At 35.4% G+C, this 24,446-nt stretch overlaps 1 protein-coding gene across 3 annotated transcripts in view; it reads right to left on the reverse strand.

The window, feature by feature from the left end:
• Positions 1-228: 228 nt before the first annotated feature.
• RUNX1T1 (RUNX1 partner transcriptional co-repressor 1) overlaps positions 229-24,446 on the reverse strand; it is a 139,001-nt gene continuing 114,783 nt past the window's right edge. For all 3 annotated transcript variants that reach the window (XM_039877101.1, XM_039877102.1, XM_039877103.1), the window contains exons 9-11: positions 19,949-20,017; positions 14,856-15,046; positions 229-3,174 (exon numbers count right to left, since the gene is read on the reverse strand). In XM_039877101.1, the coding sequence (XP_039733035.1) occupies positions 2,899-3,174; positions 14,856-15,046; positions 19,949-20,017 (536 nt within the window). In that variant the 3' untranslated portion in view covers positions 229-2,898. The remainder of the gene's footprint in view (positions 3,175-14,855; positions 15,047-19,948; positions 20,018-24,446) is intronic.

The raw sequence follows: 24,446 nt of genomic DNA on the forward strand, positions 1-24,446 counted from the left end.
GTGATATGGTTTGCAGCTGTATGAGCTTAACTTTTGGTATCCTGGTTCTTTTGTGCCCATTTGGTTTGACTAGACCAGTTTTTGTTAGCTACTGGTGCAATATACATGCTGTCAGAGGTAGAGTGAAACTTTTTGCCACTGAGGAGAATGTAGCAAAACAGGAGGAGAGGAAGAGGAGGAAGAGGGAAAAGAGGAAGAGGAATCAGAGATAGAGCTCAGAGTTAGGGATTTTTTTTTTTTTGTATTTGTTTTCACTCAGGGTGCCCTGAATTAAAAGTAATGAGACATACTGTACTAATCCTTATTTTACACACTAGTGTTAAGAATAACAGTGCTGTTTCACATACATCACAGCTTCTAGATAAAGATGTGTGGGTATGACATACCTCATTTTTGGGATTATTTAACCCTTCGTAGCCTAGAACATATAATAGCTCTGTAAGAAAGGACTGTCCAGTGTCACAAGCAGACTAGAAAGCAGAGTGAGGTCAAAGGATTCTGGGAGCACCATGATAAAATATAACCCATTCAGAGCCTGGTTATGCGCTTTCTCTTCACTTTAAGCAGGTGTGCTGGCAGAGGGACTTCCAACATGCAGATAGATGTATTTATTTGCTCATCAGAACTTTCTAAATTAAAAAGCCATTTGAGAAACATAACAGTACCCAAACAAAATTAAAACCAACTTAGATATGAAAACACAAGGGGAAAATGCTAAAAATGTTAGGTCTATGAGACTTAAAACAAACAGATTTATGATTGCCTCTGTGCAGATACTTAAAAGCCATTTAAAACTGTATCCAAGGGCTACATTAAAACAACAAAAAAAAGTTAATGGTTAATTTTAGATTTTTAAATAAATGCCTGATGTGTGTATGTGGAGAAGTGTCTTCCCAGCCTCGAAAACTTTGGTTGTCTACACAGCCTGCAGCTCTGCTGACTTTCCCTAAAGCACACCACCACTTCCTGGGCTACTATTTTTCAAAACTAACAAGTAAGTCTGGTCTGGACCCTGGACAATGAAGGGTTAATGAATTCACACTATACCTTGCTGAAAATGTTTAACCTGCTGATCATTTGGAAAGTAGTTCTGGTGCTTTGCAAAATTCTGATTTTGGTCCATCAGATCAGTCTTTGGCTGACTTTCCTTTTTGTAAGAATACTGTATAACCTGGCATTCAGCAGTGTTAAAGCTGTCAGTCTACACCTCAGCATTTGGAGCTCTAATGATTTATCTTTTTTTTTTTTTTGTAAAATTAGAAATACTTAAACAACTTTACAGGATTATGCATGCACTGTCTTTTTTAAAAGTAGGATATCTTGTTACTTTTTTTAAAAAGTCCCAAATAATGATTTTTCCAAAAAAAGAAAAAAGAAATATTCCACTACTACTCTATGCTACAGCTGAACTTGGTGAAATGGCTCTAGCATATTCAAGAAGTTTGTAAAAAAAAAAAAGCATGCCTAGGGAGTCATTGTGACAGTGCAAAATACATTTATGTACATTCCCTCTTACAAAAACACCAATATGTTAGCATTCCATGAAGCATGCTGGTTTTTAGGGGGGAAAAAAAATCTTAGAGTGAAATAGCAGCTCCGAAAGATAACTTTTTTCTTCTTTTCTTGAGGACAACCAAAAAAGTCTTTTTTTTCTTTTTTTTTTTTTCTGAACTACTAGAGAAATATCATTAATACATACAGATATAAAAGCAGCATAGAAAGATACAGGTTTCTCACCAACTAGGAATAAAGAGACTAAATGTGGGCATATGGTTAAACTACAATGCATCTTCACATTTGTCCAACACATTTACAAGAAAAACACCACTGGAAACCTCACAAGGACAGAAGTGTTTTAACACCAAGAGAACTACTAGTTTTTAATTAAAAATCCAAACAGGGTGGGATTGAAAAAATTTGGAAAGGGGCTGGAGCTGAAGCCACCATTTTTTAAAAATTATTTTTCAATATAAAATGAATGAGCTGGAATAGACCCAATGTCTTACTCTGTGGAACCTTACAAAAATGAAGAAACGTTGAAGGGCTATTTAGGGCAGCTGGCTGATGTCAGAGCTGCCAGAATGCTAATTAACTGCAGGCTGAGTCTCTTAACAGACGTGTGTGTGCGTGCGTGCGTGTGTGAGTGCGAGCGTGTGTGTGTGTGTGTGTGTGTGTAAAGGAGCCTTTGCATTATGGCATTTTTTTTCTTGCTACTATATTCATACATCCCAGTGCAAACATTCTTTCATTTTTCATTCTGTTGACCTGGATATTATTTCTTTTTAGAAACAGGAAAAAAAATCCCAAACATCTGTTTCTCCTTCCAATATGCTACACATTTGCGTATTTGTAGTGGGTCTTCAAAGTTCAGTTAGCAACCCATGGATGCCATTCATCTTCTTGTTAAAATGTCTACTACTGTAGCCAATGGTCATGCCCTTGAGGGATTTCCTCTTTTTTTTTTTTCCATTATTGTATATCAGGAACATTGTGACTTTTAATATTAGCATTTTGCTTTCAACAGCAATTAGCAATCTCTTGGTTTGCTGTTTGGTAAAGCATCGGTTAATGAGGTCATCTAGTTTAAAATCCCAGCTACTGGAAAATAACAGGGAGGAGGTCAAATCTATCATTTCATGTTATATTCTCTGCTCTCTTTTCAGTTCTTTAAGGAAAAGATATCTTTGTTATCCACAATAAGTCATTATGACCCGTTACTGGCCCTCTGTTTTACTACCGCCTCAAGATAGATACGGTTAGGTTATCTCTTGCTGAAGTACTGAAATAGGATAGTTCATCTATAAACACACAAACAAAGAAACAACTGAGCATCTGAGGGTGAGGAATTAATTTCATGTTGGTTGTGCTGTCTTTCCTCCGACAGTTCTGAGTTCACATCTAGCGAGGGGTTGTCTCTATGGTAGAAGGGGTCCCCGGAGTAGTAGACCTCGGGGTGGCTGCTGGTGGTGTGTCCATCGGGCTCCCAGCCCCACTGTTGGGCGTGACAGAAGAGCTGACCGCAGGCGTGTCCCCTTGCTGCTGGGCCTGCAGCGTCTGTCCACAGATGTGGTGGTGCTTCTCCCAGTCTTTGTGTTGGCAAAATGAGCCACAGTATCGGGCTGTGTTACAGCCACTGCAGGTTTCACTTGCTTTACGACCACAATTCCAGCAACTCTAAAGGAGAAGGCAGAAGAAAGTGAGATCTCAATTAATACATTGTTCAGGCCAAAGGCTGAAGATGGCCTAGGCAGTACTGCCACCTTACTGTCAAAAACTGTGTAGTAAAAATTAAAAAAATCCAGGTGTATGTGTGTGTCTGCGTGAACACTAAACACAGAGAAGATGCAGGTTTTAGTGTGATAACTGCCCAAACTTTTCTGCTAACAACTATTATGGTATCTAACAAACTGGCTTTTTTTTTTTCCTTTCTGTTTTTACTATAAAAATCCTTTTAGGTTTGGTTCTCTTCACGTCTAAATTCTTTGTTCACCTATACTAACATTTGTTATATCTAAATTTTTTCCCTTCTAACACCACCGTGGTCAGACACAAACATATCAATCTGGGCAGAAGTTTCTTCCTTCTAGATACTAACAGAAATTACAAAGGAACTACAAAAACCCTAACTTAGAATCAGAGAAACATAATAAAGGAGATAGAAGATTCTATTCCCTGCTCCATCACAAACTAGAGAGTGAGGCAAGATATTTTAACCTCTCCATGCATTTAGTTCTTTCTTCCTAGTGCAATCTGTTAGTTATTCAGGGCACCTAATATGTGAACTCAAATAATCCCCTTGACTTCAACCACCTGGAGGGTAGGGTCTTTGGTTTGTTTATTCTCTGATATACTTTAAGCACCTAGAACAGTGCCTGATATATAGCATGTGCTCAATAAATATGTATAAAATGAATAAATCTGACTATACAAAATTTGGCTTTGAAAATCTAGAAATACTAATACTGGGTAAATAATAAGGAATTTTATTTGCACACGATGCATTCTAGCTGATGGAGTTCCTTTGTAGCTCATGTGCACCTCAGCAACTCTGGGCACTCTGAAAAGGGGAACTAAAAACTTAGACTCTAGCAAGCCCACTGCCAATGTCTAGTCCAAGCGGTGAGCAAAGCCCAAAGGAGGTTGCCTCTGAGATATAAACTTTGAAATAAATACATCATGAATCAGAGCACAACATATTAGAGACAGAAGATCACATGTATGGGATAGATCCTAGAGCAGGAAGGGGAGATGAATTGAGACTAAAGATGACAGTGCCTTCAGAGGCCCTTCCAGGAGGAGGTGGAACCTCAGGAAGCCAACTTTAATTGTAAAGTAGTTCCTTACTGTGAAATGCTATATCAAGTGATCTTAGCTTTGTGCAAATACATATATTTTTTTTATTCTTTATCTTCCTTGGTTTTGATTATTCTCTTGCAAAACAAACTTCTGATTATAATCTGGTAACTCCATCCAGCTGACTATATGTGTGTGATGGTTGTGTCACAATTAAATTACACTTTTTAAAGCCCTGATATAAATGAATATTAAAAATCTCTCCATTGTGTTCCCTGCATTTGACTTTCAGCATGCTGATTGTGTGGCTTAAGGAAGGCTCATGAGCCTACTAAAAATATTGCGGTGAAATGCCAGCCCATCACCCAGATATGTATAGCTTTACCATTGTGCAAAGTAGGCAAACGGATTTTTAGCAGTCGTCCTAACTTTGCTAAAATATAAAGAGGCTCTTAGAGTTCTCAGAACTGGAAGCCTGTAAACCCAAGAATTCTGGTTTAAAACTTTTAAAGGAGTTCAGCTCTATGTTCTTATTTCTTTACCATTCAGAAATTATGGCTCAAGAAAGGGGAAACAAACAAACAAACAAACAAAAACCCTTAAGCTCTCAAAATCTGGTCAATGGGAGGTATTTCAAGTGAACATAGCTGAGGAAATCTGTTAATGTCATAAATAAAAATAAAATTTAATTTAATAATCAGTACTAGAACAATTGTTTTTTTTCTATTTTAATTTAACTGAGAAAATAACTCAAAAGATGTGTACTTCTGATCTGAGGCTTCACTGCCATAACTAGAAGCTCTTCTCTCTCAAATTTAATTCAGTTGCATTGTATATACAAATGACCTCACAAAGATGTGAACAAATGTAGGTCTGGCCCATTCTTCATAGTGAGGTATAACATGGCACTCAGAGTGAAGTTTACTTCCTTAAGGTTTAGCCATTTAGAATAATGCCAGCTGGATCCTGGAACAAACTCAGCAAATAAGTGAAATGACTAGATTACATGAGAAAATCCCAATTAGAGAACAGAGACTGAGATCCAAAATAATATTTTAAGAAAATTAAATATGTAATCTGAGTCAAGTGGCTTTAGGAAATACCCTGGTGTGAGTCCTATTCTTTCTCTGGCAGAGGAACATTTTGGCAGACACCACAGTGGTAACTTCCCAGTATGCAATGCTGCCTTCAGATTGAAATCTAATTTAGGCAACCTTCTCAATTTAAGATGATTAAACACACAGACCAAATCAGGTAATTACAGATGCATGTGTTGGGAAGTGGAAATAGGAGACAGAATGGAGACTTCTTTATTTTTTAAAGTGTTTTCAAAGATGGGAACAATTTTAAAAATAAAAAAGTGCAATTATGCCAAACAGATCGTAAAGCTGCTGGGAATTGAGCCTTCTTGCCAAGCATGGCTGAGTTCTGAGTTCTGAGATCAAGGGCTCTCGCTAGTTTTATCTCTAGTCCCATTCCCAAGTTGCTTGATTCTATTCATCAACCACCTATCACTGGGACAAAACAACCTTCAGCTCTAGGAAGGTACAGCATATAGCAATTCAAATGACCTGGTGGGGACCTGGTACATATTTTTTATTGCTTTTAACATTGTATTGCAATGAATATGTAGAAAATCTTAGCCCAAGTACCCAACTCACAAATAACTCCAAAGTGCACACTCCTTTTTAAAAGCTTACTATGAAAACAGACAAAGCAATTTCTATTAATATATTTCTTTTGGATGGGTCTACTGAATTTCTTATTGGCTATCTATACCTGTAAGACTGATGATTGACCGGAGACACTCAGCCCCTTAACAGTCACACTTCTAGGAACAATGGAATGTGCAGGATCTTGTAAGTACTCTAATCAGAATGTTAAGTTTCTAAGCTTTCTGCTGTTCACAAAGGTTGAAACCACAAATTGTGTATAATACCCCATGTATACCTGCAAGGACGGGGTTAAAGGTGCCCAATGGTTTAATCTAACTTTACATTTTTCAATTTATGCTTTTCATATTCAGGCTAGTATTTCCTGATACTTGCTCTGTTTATTTGTTTGTTATCTATTTTATTACTTTTTAAAATGAGCTTCCTTTTTAGTCCCTGAAAGAATGACGCTTGTGACTGAGTAATCACAATAGTATAGAAGGCCCAAGAAAACCATTTCATAGCAAATTTCATTCCCAAAGCTCATGACACTTTATAATCTTCACTTATTTGTGACAATATATTCTCTTTTGGACATAAAACATATTTTATTCTCTATCTGGAAATTGGGAATCAGTCCATTGACCAAAGTTAGGCTATGACTCAGAGAAGAATATGAGGCTGAACACAATGCTCCCCTTTGCTAAATGTACTACAGATGGAAACCAAAATGATGGATTGAAGCTTTCAAACGCCAAAGCTGCATTTCAAAGATTATTGATACTTTGTTTCGTATCACCAATTCTCTTCATCCCTAGGAACAAAATTATTTCTTTCATCTTGTTATTTTAGATATACAGAAAATGGTATTTCTGCTCTACCAGCAAAATATCTTTCCTGGTACTTACTGTTGGAATTTTTTTTTCCAAGAAACAAAAGACTACCTCCTGAGTTTCTCCAGGACTTAACACCTATAATACTCCAGAAAACCCTCATATGCAAAGGATATTCAGTGAATTAAGTAGAAGTTTATAATTTAAATTCCCCAAATGATAAGAACTCTATAGAAAGTAACATATTAACTTAAATTCACACTAAAGATCACATCTACATTTTCATTGCACTCGATGATTTAAAACCACTTTCAAATACATTTTGCATCTTGAGAAACTGAAGTTAAAAGAATAAATAACTTTTGAGTAAATGACTTGCCTAAAAATCACGCAGATATGAAATTACATAGCCAAGGTTTGATTGTAGTGTTTAGACTGCAAACCAAATACTTTCTAAAATGTCACATACTGTCAATTTCAGACCTTTCTTGGAGCTTGTTTTGGTGGGAACATGGTTAGAAGGGTGCTGAACTCCTCAAAGTGGACAGAGGTGTGACCAGGAAGTCAGAGCACCAAAGGACAAGGTACCATGGTGTGTAATGGCAATGGCTTCCAATTTTGAGTGTCTTCAGAGCCAGCCTCATTGGGTTTCACTTCCAACTACATTGCTTAGTGGCTTTAGAATGACAGCAAGTTACTTAACCTCTTAGAGAGACAGTACCTATATAAAGGAGGAATATAACTGCAGGGTTATTCAGGATTATGTCAGTGCTAAGTACAATGCCTGATGTTCGGTAGATCTTGAATAAATGGCAAGAACTAACACTGCTTCCTCCTTTTGGCACTGGCTGGAATAAAATGAAACTACATACGATCCTTACACAGTACAACATTTAGAATTAGAAAGCTTGTAGTGGTGTGCCTCCCTCCACAGGCACTGACAACTACACAGAGAGAACATTAGTTTACTTCCCCTTACACTTCATTAATGACCAATTACCTTTTCTCCTTCCTTACTGTCCTCAGATTTCCTGAAGAGTCACTGCTACTGATCATTTCCTCATCCCTTCTTTTTAAAGTCTCTTTGTTGAGATTTCCTCTAACTCTGGCTTCCAAGATACTAAAATTCTGATTCTTATTGTATAATTTGTTCCACTTCTGTTTGTCCATTCCCTCTAAATATTTGGCAAGGGGGAAGCTGGCATATAGAAAATATCCTTCGCTTCCCACACTCTCCCTTGACAGATTTTGTGGTTTTAACTATCAGCTGTAAGAAAATGATTCTCAAACCTGTTTCTGCAGCCCTCATTTCCTTCCTGAGCTGCAGCCTCTTACTTCAAACTGCTTGTTCTGTAGCTCCACAAGGATGCTCCTTAGTCAACCAAGTTGGTATTCCCTAAACCTGGCTCTCTGGCATGGTCCATTTCAGTCACTGGCAACACTAAGGCCCAAGATTTTGTCATATTACTGGACATACCTCTTTCTTTAGTTCCTACAACCCCTCGATGCCAAACCCCATATACCTTGTTTCCATGGTCCTTTCCAATCTCAAGGTTACTATCCAAATTCCTTCTTCGCCCTTCCTGTTAAAACAGCTTCTTCATCATTTTTTTAAATCTTATATATACACATTGCTCATTTGTAAGCAATCAGCAATGTGTATATATAAGATACTTTTACTTATCTTATTTGCACTTCTTAACCACCTTGCAAAGTGAGTCACATAAATATTACCCCAGTTTTACAGATGAGGAAACCAAAGCTCCAAGAGGCTAACCACTCAAGATCATTCCAGGCCCAGTGCTCCATTCACTGTACCATGAACATCTAGAGAGTCAAACAGTTGGCCTTTTAATAAATGAAACAAACAAACAAATTCTTATTTTACCACAGGGTCACTGCTCATGCTCTGGGAGCTCTAAATTCTTCTGGGGATCAGCTGATCTGATCAGATTTTAAGGGCCATGCTTTGAGAGCCCTGTGGAGTAACTGTGTGGTAGCTGCATTCTAGAGAGTCCACTCAGGTGGCATTTCCACAGTTTGGGCCATAGTGCACAAGTTTCACTGAGAATGGTTCCAACTAATTCTTGAAGGAGTAATCAAGATGAACCACTCAGACTGACATGCTTACATTATCAAGGCTTAGCAGGTTCTGGAAATATGAAGTTCATAGATAAAACTGCCCAACTTTGATAATATGCTGTCCAGTTCTGCATGTATGTAGGATTGATGAATAAAAGCTAATTTAATCTGAGGGAAATATCACTTTGATGGCTTAAAACTCAAAACTAACTATCAGAACAGTCCAGTTATTTATTATCTGTTCTATGCTCATTTCCAGTCACTTGCTTTGATCACCCAAGCTAAAATAAGTTATGGATTTCAAAGAAGAGCTGTTGCAGGCTCTTTTGAAATAGCCCCAGTATGACAGTGCTCATTGGAAGGAAAAAAACAAACAAACAAAAGAACTATATACATATAAGAACCAGAAATAATAAGAGGAGGGAAAAAAAACAGTTTCAGATGGCCAGATCTGGCAAATTTCTTTTGATTTATACTAATGTTGGCATTACATTCTTGGTGAGATATGTAATACACTATAAAAAGAAAAACCACAGAAAATATATTGCTAGATGTCTGACTAAAGTCCAGCATTATTCTGTTATAATAAAGATTATTAGTTTATAAACCCAAATGAAGTCAAAGAATGAGGTGGAAATAATCTGAAGGAAATCTAATTAGGAAATAGATACACCAGTACACAATCAGGAAAAAAAAAAAAATCTGTTACTACTGTGTGGCTACCTAGAAGGTGGCCTGAGAGGCCAGCAGCCTGGGCTGAGGTCTAGCTCATACTTACTACTGCAAGACCCTGAGCAAAGTCCTAACCTCCTAAGATTCAGATTTCCTCAACTGCAAAATGAAGACAACAGCACTGTCTACTCTATCTGAACTCCCAGGAAGAGTAAATGAGTGAAAGTATAGAAAGCACTTTCTACCACACCTGGCACAGAGTGAAACATTCATTGTAGGTCTTCTTGTTTTACCTCAGGCAAAACAAACTTGATGCCATGCCCAATAACTGTGCCAGCATGGCTCCCCTTTGCCTGGGATAGCCTGATTTATAAGACTGCTCTGTAAAGAGCACTCCCTTTTACTCTGAAAAGTGTCCCTGGTTGGATGATAAATTACATGCCCCCCCAAAAAAAAACCAATACCCATGTGTTATTCATTCCTGACTCTGCGCTTTCTTCTTGCTATTTTTTTTCCCCACTAAATATTTACAACTCTTCTTTCTTCCTTCTAGAACTCCATTCTTTACAGTCGACCTTTCAGAACCACTTTTTTTTCTAAGTAGAATGGGCATTATTAGGTCTACTAGACACATGTGGAAACAAAGGCAGAAAGAGGAAGACTAAATTCAGAAATGAGAGAGAGAGGTCATGGGCATCTGTACTTAATACAAGTAGATCAGAAGAAACACATGAACAGCCACCCCAGGCCTAGAACTCTGGTCTGCTGATTCTGAAGTTTAGGTTGTTTCTTAAGGTCCCCTGAAGGAGAAAGAAAGAACAATAGTTTGGATATTTATATTATTTACATATGTATTTTTACAAATTTTGAATTTAAAGAACATATATGATCTAGGTAAGAGGGAGTATATGTCTACAACAAGAGGTGGCTTGAAATAAGGAAGGGAAAAGGGAAAAATAATGTTTTAGTCAGAAAACTTCCTTGTGCCTTATGATGAAGGACCGTGGGAAATATGAGCAGATAATGATGCCTTGCATTAGAGCTCTCAAAACATGTTAAACTAAAATGTTGATGAAAACAAAATCCTAAACCCTGTAAACAAGCAAATAACATCTCATTCCTTAAGAAAAAATGGAGGTTGACGGGAGTGAAATGAATCACCTAAGGCCCCCAAATGTGGTGACTGAGCTGGAGCCAGAATTCAGGTCCATGGGTCTTTCTAGATCCTTTCTGCCATACCCATCTTTCTCTGAGCTTTGCTAGCAAAAGATGGTCTAATCAACACTAAACATGGCCTTTAAGTGGTATGACCATAGTTTTATCATCAAAACTAGGACACCTGAAAGTGAAAGGGGACACTTTTCATAATTACATGGGAACGACAGAGGTAACCTGGGATTGTCCCACTCAAACTGGGGTGTATGGTCACCTTGGACCCTCCCTTTATATATTATAGTGTGCTATCCTGATTTTCACATTAGACAGCATGAGCTATTTAAACCTTTGTGCCCTTCCCAATCTACAGAGGAGATTCGTATAGTTGGATTAAATAATCAATTTGAGCTCTTTTAAATGTTTTAACTCATGTTGTTTATGCATTAAAAAAATGAAGAAAAGTCACTCCTACACCACCTATACACGTAAGTTTCTGATGGTTGCTCAAGTAAGATCATCTGATAGGTATACTCCAAGCCCTGCATGCCTACTGAAAAACCACAGCTCTCTCTCCTTTCTTGATGGATAACTGATCCTCAAATCCTGCTCATTCTATCTCATGGGTATCCAGCCAGAACATCCAATGTTTTCCACTCCCAGTGCTACTACCAATCGTCTTCATCCAACCATCTTCCTCCTTATTTTTCTCCAGAAACATCTTGGTCCCTCCTTTTGGTTTCCTCTAATCTCTCTTCACACTACAGCCTGAGTGGTTTTCCAAAACACTCATCAGCCACATAGACATCCTGCTTTCAAAGCCTAGCAAAGCTTCCCTTCCTATCTTCCTACACAGAGACACTAACATGCCCACTGCCAAGGAAGCAGTGATGAGGCAAGGGGTGGCATGGGTGGACTGGAAGGTAGCTGCTAACCAGTTCCTGATTATCCTTATGTATCAGATGAAGCAAAACTTTCCCAGAAGCCTTCACACTAAACTCTATTAAGACTTATAAGTTACTGATTTGACTCCTCTTATGAAGTATCGTCAACATCAAGGCAGGGACCACTATAATTTCATTGGCCCGATGTAGAATAAAAGCTCAAGAATTTGTTATTGAAAGAAAAAAAATGAATAAACAGATGTCAATAATTTACAGTTACATGTATCAAGTAACAAACTTCTCTGGGCAGGTAATAAACATGATTTTTTAAAGAATAACCATTAATTTCTGGATATAGTTTTAAAATCAATGGATCCTACATTTAATGGGATTTTTTTTTTCAATTACTAAGATTGCCAGATCTTTTAAAAAATTTTTTAGAGAACAAAAATTCATAAAATTTCTAAAGTACAATGCTATGCGGGTCTTATTTGGGGCTGAATGTTTAAAAATTCAAGAAAACCTCCTGAATATATAAACATGGAAGAGTATTCTGAGAAATACCTGCGTTGTCGTCTCTGTAGATGAGCTGGGCCATATAGTCCTGACCTAACAGATTCCTCACCCTTGGGCCAACCATGGTGAGGGCTGGAAGAGGAGCTCCATCCTGGCCCAAGGAAGCCAGAGCTGTTCCGGCTCTGTCTAGGAAGAGCCATTTGCAAGCATCACTGCTAGGGTGGCTTTTATTAGATCATTTTTATTAAAAAGTGTACATTCCTCAGTGCAAAGAAATAACAATGTGCAGAAAAACAGTAGGTTCGATTCAAAGTTGTGTCTTCAGCCTTAAATGAAAAGTAAAAATTCCTGAGGTGGAGAAAAAGTATTTACCTACAAAATTCAAGCTAACAATTGGGCAAAAGGTACAGCTTAACTTAAACCTACCACTAGGCACATAGATTGTTCTGGGATATTGTCCTTCCTTGGGAAAACTAGCAACATTAATTTAGGGCTAAAAGATTAATCTTTTATTTCTTTGTCAAGTCTTTGGTCAAACAGCTTTTATAGTGTGTGTGTGTGTGTGTGTGTGTGTGTGTGTGTACTTATATGCAAGTCTGAAGGAGTCTCAGCTTCATTCAAATGAAATCTCTCTTCCATCTTTTGCTCTCCTTTCTCAGGAAAATGTCTACATTACTTTTGAAGAAGAGGCTTAATCCTTTGAGAGATCAATTCCTCCTGCCACACCATCACCTTAAAAAGTGGCCTTGCAATTTAAAGAGAAGAAATGTAGAAAAGCGAAGTTGCCTTTCTTTATCTGCATCCCCAAATTATCATAATGATCCTTATAAAAAGATCTTTCTTTCATTGTTATGGAACAACACGAAGACTGACAGCATGCTGTAAATTCCAGTTTAGATTCTGCCATTTCTTAGCTGTGTTAACTCTAGCCAGGTGAGTTTCTCCATGGCTAAAATTATCATGTCTCAAGGTTTCAGCCACTATATGAGACAATTTCACTCATCTTCACATCGTGAGAAATATCAAAGTATTTAGAGGTTTAGTGGCTTTCTAAAAATCACAGAATTGTGATGGATGAACAAGGAATTAAATTTGGCTCTCTGAATTCCACACCCTTTCTTCTAGCATAATTTGCTTTAAAATCCTTGAGAAAGTGTCACTGAAGACAAGGGTAGTACTATATTAAAAAATAGTTTCCCAAGAGACCCAAAAAGAAAAACAAAAAGAAAAACAATTACTATAGATTACTATATTTTTTCATCCTATCTACTACTTACTATAGCTATTTGATACACTATGCTTTTGTAATGCTGAATACTAGGGTCAAGATCATATGTTTTTCTGGTTAGGTTTTATGAACAAAGATAAAAAGCTTATAGTGAAGGAATTAAAGCATATCACTGATGAATACAAAGAATTAATTCTCAGTTTATTCCTAGACATTTATTCAGAATTTAGTGACCTACAAAATACTCTTAACATAAATAACAGCCCTAAAACATTCATGTGAAAGTGATAATGTTTTAATGATGGCAACAACTGTGCTTCACAGTATTACTAACATGAGTAGAGCAGGGCAAATTCTCTCCAAAAGATGCTAATAAATTTTTTAAAGTACAAAACAAGGTCTTTAAATATTTTAGCCATAAGATGCTAATAAAATTGAATTTATGTCTAGTTTAATTCAACAATGGAAAAGTCAGCAGTTAAAATGTAGATAAACTTCCCTTAGTCCCTCTTTTCCTGAGAAACTTTCAAATGTCGAAAATCTATTCCTTTTGTCCTCTTGATATTCATCTGCTACACATTAAATAGAAACTGGGCATAGTGATTCCCACAGGGTCTTTCATCTACAAAGAAGCCTAGTACAAATTAAATTCTTACTCTCCCTCACAAGTTATAGATATGTATTGTAGTAGACCATTGATTTATCAGTTCATGGTTTTGCTAGTTCAGCTAATTACAGACTTTATGTAAAGGTACTTTGGGGCTGGGGATTGCGGTGCTGGATTAATGCAGAGCAGTGCCATGCTGCTCTTACAGATGCTCTTGACTTACAGACTCTTTTAAAAAGCATTCTGTTAGATATTGTATTTTAGTTACTTCCCAGATCTTTGAGCCATTTAGGCTTGTGTGTGTGTGTGTGTGTGTGTGTGTGTGTGTGTGTGAATTTACTGGAAAAGTACTAAATATACTGCCTCTGGCAGTGATGTTATATTATGAAATGATCATCATACTGGTTATTACAAATAATGTGGAAAAACTGACTATGCAGAAAATCTCTTAGAAATGTTTAACTGATGCAAACATTGTTTTAGCATTGGATTTTAGGACCCATAGTTAAGGAAATGACTTCGATTGCAGGCATGCAATATGTTTTTGGAGAGAGTACAGCTTACACAGGGTATCTCTATTAAACTCTTTCTATTAGAAGGAAACGACACATATGTTAATACACACAGCTGAGTTTTGTGTCTCCGAATAGTGCTAGGAAGATATAAGAATTTCACTTTAATCTGTTACTCCCCAAATATATTAAAAACCTTTTTTGGGGGCAGACTTGTTCTAAGTCTTTAATAAAGACAAAATTTAATCAGCTCTTGATCAATTCCAGAAATACCAGGACTCCCCAAATTATTCTAATTTTCCCCTTATGATTTGTTTGTCTAAGTCCAATATCTACTTTTATTTGCGATCTCTTGGATCAAAAACTAGCAATGTAATTAGTGGAAGCTATCTTCTGTCCTTGGAAGCTCTCATCCGGGCCTCACCTCACTGGAATCCTCCTGCTGATTAATGACAGCGAGCGCATCTTCTGCCGCCTGCCGCTTGGCCTCTGCGACGGTGCGCTCCATCTTGGCGCGCTCTGTCGTGATCATGTCGTGGGCTTTCCTCTCGGCTTCGGACACGGCCTTTTGCAGCTCAGTCATCGCCTGGCGCTTTACCTCGTTAACGGCCTCCTCTGTATTCCAGGCAGACCAAACCGGACAAGAGAACATTTCTCTGTTAGTTTATGTAGGCCCTTAGATACTGATCGCTGTTAAATAGAATTCTATAGAACAAGCATGACTCCCATCCCAGTTATTGGGCAGTTCTTCTGGCTGTCTACAAAACAACAAATTTCTAAAATTCATTTAGGAAAACAAAGAGTGGAACTTTTTCTTTAACTTGCACTTCTGGGAATATTTTTTAAACTACTATATCATTTCAACTTTTCTACTACAACTAGTGCCCCCAGAAAGGATCATGAAACCAAACTAAGTAGTTAAAGGACAAAAACCACAAGAAACCTGTCTGGATAATTCAGACATATAATGAAGGTGGTTTGCCACAATGTTACAGGTTAATATTAAATAGGAAATACATGGGGGTAAAGCTTTCAGAAAAAGAGAGGAAGGAAATATATTTTACACAAACATATAAGTGCAAACAATTATTTTACTGACAAAAATAACAGTGAAAAGGTAATTCATATAGCAATTATGTTAATGCAGACCTTTTAAAGAAAATCAATGATGGCACAGACAGACGATTCAGCTTTTTTCTTAAATCATTTCCAGAGTATGTGGATATTGCCTTTATAAACTAAATGACAGGGATTTTTAAAAATCATTTGCTCATTTCCAAATTTTAAGCTGTTGTTCATCTACTTAATCAAGTTCGTACAGTTTCCCACAACCAACTGTTGCACTGGGCAAATATAGCTGAATCATACCACAGGCCAAAACAATAAGGCCCAACTACAAACCTGCAAGGTGACAAATTAGCTCTTTATTTTTGGTAGTGGAAAGGGTGCAAAGATTTGACTAAAGTACAACATAAGATTGACAACTAAAACATGTAATTTCCACTATAAAAATTAATTGTTCTAATTAATAAAGGAAAATATCCTCCCCCTGAATTAGTTTATCTAATTTTCATCTTTATTCAAAGCAAAATAACAATGATTAATTGAAAATTTAATAAGCAGTAATTATTAACTTGGCAAACCTAGTACCAATTAACACTCTATTAAAACTAATTATGACATGTTTCATTCAAGTGTTTGCACCTAATGTTCACTCACTTAAAAAGCACCTTAATTAAATGTTCTGTTTAATTAAAAACATAGATTCCTAATAAAAATGTTTTACTGTAGATTAAAAATGTAAGAGATGCAAATACTCCTATGGTTTCTTAAATTTCTATGATTTATTTTACACATTTGTAGTCCATGACTTGAGGTTCACCAAAAACCTTCCACTAGTATTAATTGTCATGACTTCATTTTAGCAGCATCATTTCTTAAGTTTACTTATTTGCAATTACTGTCTGATAGGTCTTATAAACTAAAATATAAGGGAAAGAGCCGGACTGGAAATATTAACTAAAATACATTAAGACTGTTGGTTGCTTTAAGATATGTATTTAAACCCTGGATAGAAATAGTGTATCGTACGGAGCTTATAGCACCTTCTTCACCAGGAGGTGAAAAGATGCCTTTATTACCCTATCATAAATAGCTTAGGGGACCAGGGAAGTACTGCCCTTCTAACTGTACAGCCAGGGTCTAATTTAGTTTGAATATTCAAGGTGAATTAAAATTCTATCTAAGTAGTAATACAGGACAATAATTTTTGCTTATCATCAAAGCTGTAGCTTGACAAATTGTATATGCAAATCAGGCAATTTATATTTAAATTATGCATTCCTATTCTAATCCCAGAGGCATATACAGATCAGCAAAGAGAATTGGTAGGACATTTGCAAGGTGCTTGAATATTTATTACCAACTGCAAACATTCACTGATTGTTGGAAAAAGAAGCATACTGAAGAAAATATTCAGTTGCAATTCAAAAACCATCTTTGTCGGATTTTTTCTAATTTTATAAAGACCTTTAGTGACTTGAGTACGTTTTGTTACTTTTGCTGCTGCTTTTACTACTTTGAGGGGAAAACTGATGTGCTCTTCAACATTTGTTAAAATTTCAAATATTTAAAAATGTATACTGTTATATTATTATATGGTATTATTGGGGCAACATGAAAAATTTAAATAAGTCTGTAGATTAAGTAATAGTGTTATAGCAGTGTTAATGTCCTCATTTTTTGTAACTGTAGTTATATAAGAGAATGTCCTTTTTCTCAGAAAATACACACTAAGATGTTTAGGATAAACGGAAATCACATCTGCAACTTACTCTTGAATGTTTGGGGAAAAATATGATGCAGAACAGAAAGAAAGAGAGAAGGAGAAAGGAAGAGAGAGAGAAGATATTAAAGCAAATACAGTAAAATAGGAAAAACTGGTTGAAAGGTACAAGGGAAGTTTTTATACTATTTTTTGTAACTTTTCTGCAAGTTTGAAATCATTTCAAAATAAAATGATTTCAAAATATTATATGTACTTTGAAACACAGGATATGATTTTTGCAATTATAATTTTCTATTAAAAGTTATGTACTGGTTATATTCTACACTTGACATTTTTTAAATGATTCAAACTTTATTTTGTTATCTTTTGCCACAAAGATAATATGTAATATTTTTATTGCAAAGGCACACCTTATAGATTTTCTTCTTTAAAATCTGCCCATAGCAAATTTTAGAATCTTGGAAAAAGCTTTCAAATTGTAATAAGCTGAATGCAGATGTCACTCTGCCCTTCATGCTTTCATTATGTTGGATGCCATGACACTGCTAACACTAGAAATGCCTTTTAAGGGGCATAGAAAGATAAGTATAAGCAGTTATTCAAGATTTCCAGTGAAACTGTTGTCCATACTTTGGGAATTTAATATATTCCTTAAATTTAACATCCATCCACAGAAAACTATTTTCAAATTGTTTCTATGCAACTGAGGGATATCACTCTGAGAAGACTATAGATTTAATTACCACCACAACCAACTCATATTTTAGATTGAAGACCTGATATACATGACAGGCACATCTAAAAACTATTCCAAACATTTACTTGAGTCTTCTTAGAGAATGTATGGACATAACAGAAACAAGTATTGATCTTTCTCTACTCTTGAAATCCTCACGGCGTAAAATACACCCAGAATCAGTTACAGAAACCCACAAAACAGACAATGAAGAAAATTAATAGTGGACTCAGTAGATTACAACATGTCAAGTTAAAAAAAAAAAAAAGATTAAGTGGAAAACACATAGTGCAGTTTTGAATCTGCTTCTAATTGCTTACCACGTATGGCAGGACTTCCTTTGTGCATATCTATTTAAGTTGACTTTCCAACAAAGGTGGTACAATCAGAAAATCTGCTCTCACTTAATAGTAGACAACAAAGAACTGAGCAGATAACAGCACAGAGGAATTTTAATTACACAACATTTTACTGTCAATTTTTCTTTCTGAACTATCAAAGATAAATAAGGGAAATGCACAGAAAGTGCTATTCCTCAACATAAGAAAATCATCCTTCTACTGTCTAAAATGAGAATTCTTTGTACCGCCTTTGTGAATAAGTTGTGCTGATACTTTAAAAATGCGGGAGAAAAATGGTAAAAAAAAAAAAAAAAAAAAAAAAGGTGTAGTGATTCTTTTACCAGGTAGGTGGCACCCAGCACATTTTAACAACTTAGGAGTATCCCATGACTATTACTTACATAGAAAATCTTAGAGATGATACTGTAAATCTTGGAAGACTATACAGATTAGCAACATACAAGTCAACATATATATTTAACGTTTAACTTTTAAGGTGAATGGATCTATCTGATTTTCATTTTAGACATGCAAGAGAGCTTTCCGGTTCTCAATTTAAGTTGCTAAGCCTGGAATTCTATCAGATTTTAAAACTCCTTATCGCTCTTATGAAAACAGGTATTTCTTAGAAAAATCTATAATAACACTTGGATAAAAGCCAAGTGACCAGAGAGTCAGCAAGTTGCAAAGAACTATCGACACTGCTGAGTCAAATCAAAATCCAAAAGAGAAATCTTTTGTAGAAAACAAAAAACCCTTTCCCTTGACTCTTGCTCCTTGATTAGGGTTCCTAATCTGATACTAATTTATAACTTGCAGAAATAGCATTTTTCAGTTTCTCAGCTCAGAAAAAAACTATTTTAACAATTGGAGTTAGAGCAGCTCAAAGCCGCACACAGTATGTATTTGTCATGTCATCTTTAACTCTTAAAACAGGTTTATGCTTTATCTCCTGAGATGGCTTTTATAAGGTTTTTGCTCAATGTCTATAGCACTGGTGTTTCACCAAGATTCTGCCAGATCTGAATGTCTTCAAGCCCAATTAAGTCGAGACATCAGAAACTTTAAATCTACTTTGAAATGTAGAACAATGTCTCTTAATTAAAATCAAATTGTGCAAATGGAAAAGAAAAATAGAAGTTTAGCAATTTTGTCTTTAAACTTTAAAAATAATTTAGCTCTGATTATTATTAGCTTGGAAGATCAATTTTAAAAATTGGTTATAACCATAAAATTTCTGAGTGCCTCAACAAGTCAATTAAATTTGATGTAGTTTTTAAAAACTTAAGAATTCAGAGAAAAAGACTGAAGTATGCAATTTAATTTCTAAAACACCAAATTTTTTTTCAAGGAAAAAAATGCATGCAATAAACAATTATAGTCCCTGAAAAACAGAAACATTGCCATTCTCTCAATTATAGTAGCACTAGCAGATGCTACTAAAATAAAAACTAATTCATGTTCTAATCAGACCTGGTTTAAGAATATTAATCAGGATTTTTACATTTGTTGGGGGGGGGTGTGTTTTGTATTGTGTTTTTGTTGTTGTTGTTAGCAGTAAAGTCCTTTCTTGTCATTCTTCACATTATGGCATTTAATAACTGCACACAGCTGCCAGAACATTAAACTTGTGTTTTTTTAACAATCCTTACCAGCTTTCTTCCAGATCTCCTCTGGCACGTATCCAGAAGCAGGCCTGTGAAGGAAATCCCGATGCGCATCTATGAAAAGGATAAAAAGTGATGGAGAAGAGGAAAGCATATGAGCACTGTTGCGTCACTACACCAGCTAGAAGTAAGCTATGCCCATTCTCTTGGCTTCTTTTCAAAAGCACAATTTTAAAAGGCTAAGCATTTCACTTCTAAAAAATAAAAATAGCAATACCAGTCATTAGAGCTCAAGGAAAACAGGTTATTGGTCTAAATGCCTTTACGCTCAAAGCTGAAGCAATTTTAATGATTTCACTATACCATATGATGTTTGGGAACACTGTTCCTAGCATGTGTCACCACTATGGGAATTTCTATGGGTATAATTTATTTAAAGAAAATAAATTGTATTGGTAGTTTTCCTTTTGAGAGTCAAATTGGTATTTTTTAAAAAATTAAATGTTAAGGTAAGATAATTTTCACATAGCTAAGATTCTACCACCTTTCAATAAATAGTGAGCCTTACTGTGTGGCTAACCAGTTCTCACAATTATTTCTTTAAAATATAGTTTAGTATTAAAAGTTTTCACACAAATGAAATCATATGGATTTGACATGGGTGGAAGAAAGAAAGAATCATTGGAATGAATTCACAGGTCTTCAGTTGCCCAAACAGAATTAGTACATGCTTTCCAAAAAAGAAAATGAAGTTCCACTTTAAATGAAACTATGCTTATTATGCTTGTCAAATTTTAAAAGTTTGAGAAAACAGATAACGTGATAAAGTAGACATAGGAATGCTACCTCCAAATCACGTTCATGAAAATGACATAAAACCTTTTATTTTTATTATATATGCATGAAAGTAAATTTCAAGTGTAAACAGTTTTTCATAGCTAAAGTATGCACTATGTGTCTTCCATATGGGTTTTTCAATGAAAGCATATGGATTTAGAAGTCTCGAAGTAGGAAAAATCATTTTAACTTTTATAAATATGACAATTATTCAATCCTTGATAAATTTCAAGTAACTAAACTTTTCTCTACATGTATATGTCAAGAAGCAGACTGCTTTTTTAAAATAATACTTTATCTAATGGCATGTTGAGAGTCGAAAGTCAGTCCAGTTTTGCATATTTTGTGAAGCTACAGAATATTGAAAATAGAGAAAAATATAATTTAGCTCAGTATATGTCATTTTACATTTGAATACCTCAAGTACATTTGAATATTTTGAATCCTGTAAGGAACATAGATTATCAGTTCACCAGAATACAAGATTTCTCCAACTATTCTGATTAGAAAAGGCTTATTACACTTTGGGGAAGGGTATATGAAAACTCTCTGTACTATCTTTGTAATGTTTCTCTAAATCTAAAATTATTCCAAATATAAAAAGTTTATTTTTTAAAGTTAGCATTATAATTTTATGACTACTTGATAATTGGATGGACTGGAAATACCCAAGCATTCTCATGTGCACATTCATTTCTATAAAGTAAATGACAAAAACCAAAATGTTTTTATTTAAGTAATTTTCATTCATAAAACATAGAAAGCTAGGTAAAACTGTTTGGTGCATATATGACTTCAAGGAAATGTGAAATAGCTAATTAAATAGCTAATTAAAATTACCTTCGATACCACTGTAACTATTTCTAGAAGTATAATCAAGTTCACATTTAGCCATATAACACAGTAAAAACAGAGAGATTTACTTATGACAACTTTTAAAGACAATTTTTTAGGAAAAGACTTTGGCTTAAGAATAGTTTATTGGATAAGAATAGATTTGTAAAGCTTGAAGACAAATAGAAAAAAATATGCCTTCTTCAAAGTAGCTACAAAAAACATTCTTTTTTTTATTTACTGGGTTAAGGAAAGAGCACTAGGCTTTATAAAAATATATATATATTTTTAATAAATGGCCAATCATTTTATAGGGGACAGGGAAGGTGATGTTAAGGTATCCAATGTCTATGCTTGAAAGGTACCAATTACCAGCTCCAGGCAGCATAGGCAGAAGAGTTAGTTCTAGGGCCTAGTGAAGTTGGTTCAAAGTCCTCAAATTTCTTAGGTGAGAATGTTTATAAATTTTATTCAAACATTATGTTTATAGCTCCCAAATTTACTCATAGATAATGTATATGGCTCAATCATCCAACCACCTCCCTAGCTACATCTCCTGAAGTAGAGACTGTGAGGGTCCATACATCACACACAAGAAAGCTGTGCAGGGTTCCACCTCCCTGGCTACATCTCCCGAAAAATCTCAGTGACACATACGCAAACTCCTCCTGACCTAGAAAACTGATAGAAATTCCCAAGCCAATCAAGCAAAAGTTTTATTAATCCTTTCCTTCTTTCTAAAAGAATTTTTTTTTCAAAACAGCAGCAGAATCTGAAAGTAAATAAATTATTTTTAATAAAATACACATATTTATATATATACATACTTTACAATATCCTCTCCAGTTTTAAGTTAGTGTGTCCTAGCTATATTATATATCAGGTCTACTAAAGAAAAGAATGGAGTAATCAATAATAGATGTACTCCTCAGAATCTAATTTGATACACTGATGAATACTATAAAACAGGGATCTCCAAATCCCTAGCTGCAGATCTGTAACAGTCCGTGACTTGTTAAGAACTGGGCTGCACGGTAGGAGAGGAGGCTGTGAGCAAGTGAAGCTTCCTCTACATTTGTAGCCGCTCCCCAACGCTAGCATCACCGCCTCAGCTCTAACTCAGATCATCAGGCATTAGATTCTCATAGGAGCACCGGTTCCTGGTGCCTAAAAGCTTGGGGATTGCTGCCATAACAGCTACAGAAACCAAAGGACTAATAAATTTAATATTTCTCTTATGATTATGTAACAGCAATAACAGAGTCTATATAAGCAAAATTGAGTTTTAAAAAACAAAAAAATCCTGAAGTTGATCAATATTACAAGAGACAACTTCTCTCCTAGGACTGTCTTATTTTAGAATATTGGCTAATCTAGACAAATCTATGGAAAAGACTTTAAGTTTCAAAGGCTCAGATTCTAAAAAAGCTAATGTTTAACCATTACTCTGGACCATCTATAAAATATCAGTTGTTATAAAATGGATAGTTTATGAAAATGTAGTGGTAGAAACAAAGACAAAAGAGACTATGAGATGATTTACAATGTGAAACATATACATCTGTATCTATGGAAAGATGTAGAAAATTACAGAAAAGTTCTTCTAAAGTTTTGCTTGCTTTGGGATGTAAATTGCCTGGGGACAAAAGGAGAAGAGGAGGAGAGCCTCTAGATGACTACACAAATTTATGAAGAGAGGAGATCCAGTCAAAGTGGGAAAATATGTTAAAAGAAATGTGAAAGAGCAATACATGATGCATGAAGGAGATGGAGGATGCCATACACTTGGGACAGAATGGAGACCATTGGATACTAGATGCAGCAAGGTACACCATCCATATATGTGAAGGGATGAGCTGAAAGCCTTTGGAGAACTAATGTGACCTTACACGACCCAAGAGAGCAATGCTCAAAGCTTGGCAGCACCTAGGTATGGCTTTCATCCTGTAGTGAGCAGAATAAGGCTGTGATTATAACATCTATAACACAACCATCAAGAGACAGGAAGGGTGAAGAAAGGCCATCTTTACAAATGTTACTTATTTCTGTTTGTAAGGATAATAAATTCAGAAATTTCAATATTATGTTTCAGAAGCACAAACCCAACTTAGAAGCCAGCAACTACAATAAGATTTCCATCTTTAACAATAAAAATACTTAATGATCCAGGATGCAGCCATCTTTTCTTATTTTTAAAAGATAGACATATTTAATTAATAGCCACATTATTTTTAATGCAGTATCCTTAAATACACTAGGCACTTCACTTTGCATTAGGAGCTCAGGTGAATAGTCTCAAAATGAATTTCTGAAGTGATTTAAAGGAATCGACACATGCATAAAACTCAAATACTTAAAAGCAGAAATACTCTGAAGAACTTGTTTTCGGTTTTTATAACTTGATATAAGTTGAATAATATATTTCTTTGGTTGGGAGGAAACTATTTTTCTATACCCTTGTGTTGTGAATTAGGGTCCCAAAGGTACAAAAGATTTACTGTATTTAAGACAGAATTCTCCTGTTCTAGTTTCTCTGACTATTAAATAAAATTACTGCCTAAAAATTACTAAAAATTACTGCCTGGAATACTTTCTAGATAAAAAAAAAAAAAAATAATTTCATTATGTTGGCTGCCAAGCAAAAATACTAGTTTCATGTACCACTGTTCTTTAAAGTTCCTTTTGAGATTGCATGTTAGAAATAATAATAATAATAGCAATCACTTATATCACATCTACTATGTGTCAGGTACTATCTGATATGCTTTATATCTATTAATTCATTTCATATAGAAACACTTACGAGATATGTATTATTATCCCCATTTTACAGATCAGAAAACTGAGGAAGAGTTCATTGCCCAAGACCACA

The sequence above is a fragment of the Pteropus medius genome, unplaced genomic scaffold, assembly GCF_902729225.1.
Source record: "Pteropus medius unplaced genomic scaffold, Ma_sr-lr_union100, whole genome shotgun sequence".
Classification (NCBI taxonomy): Eukaryota; Metazoa; Chordata; class Mammalia; order Chiroptera; family Pteropodidae; genus Pteropus; species Pteropus medius.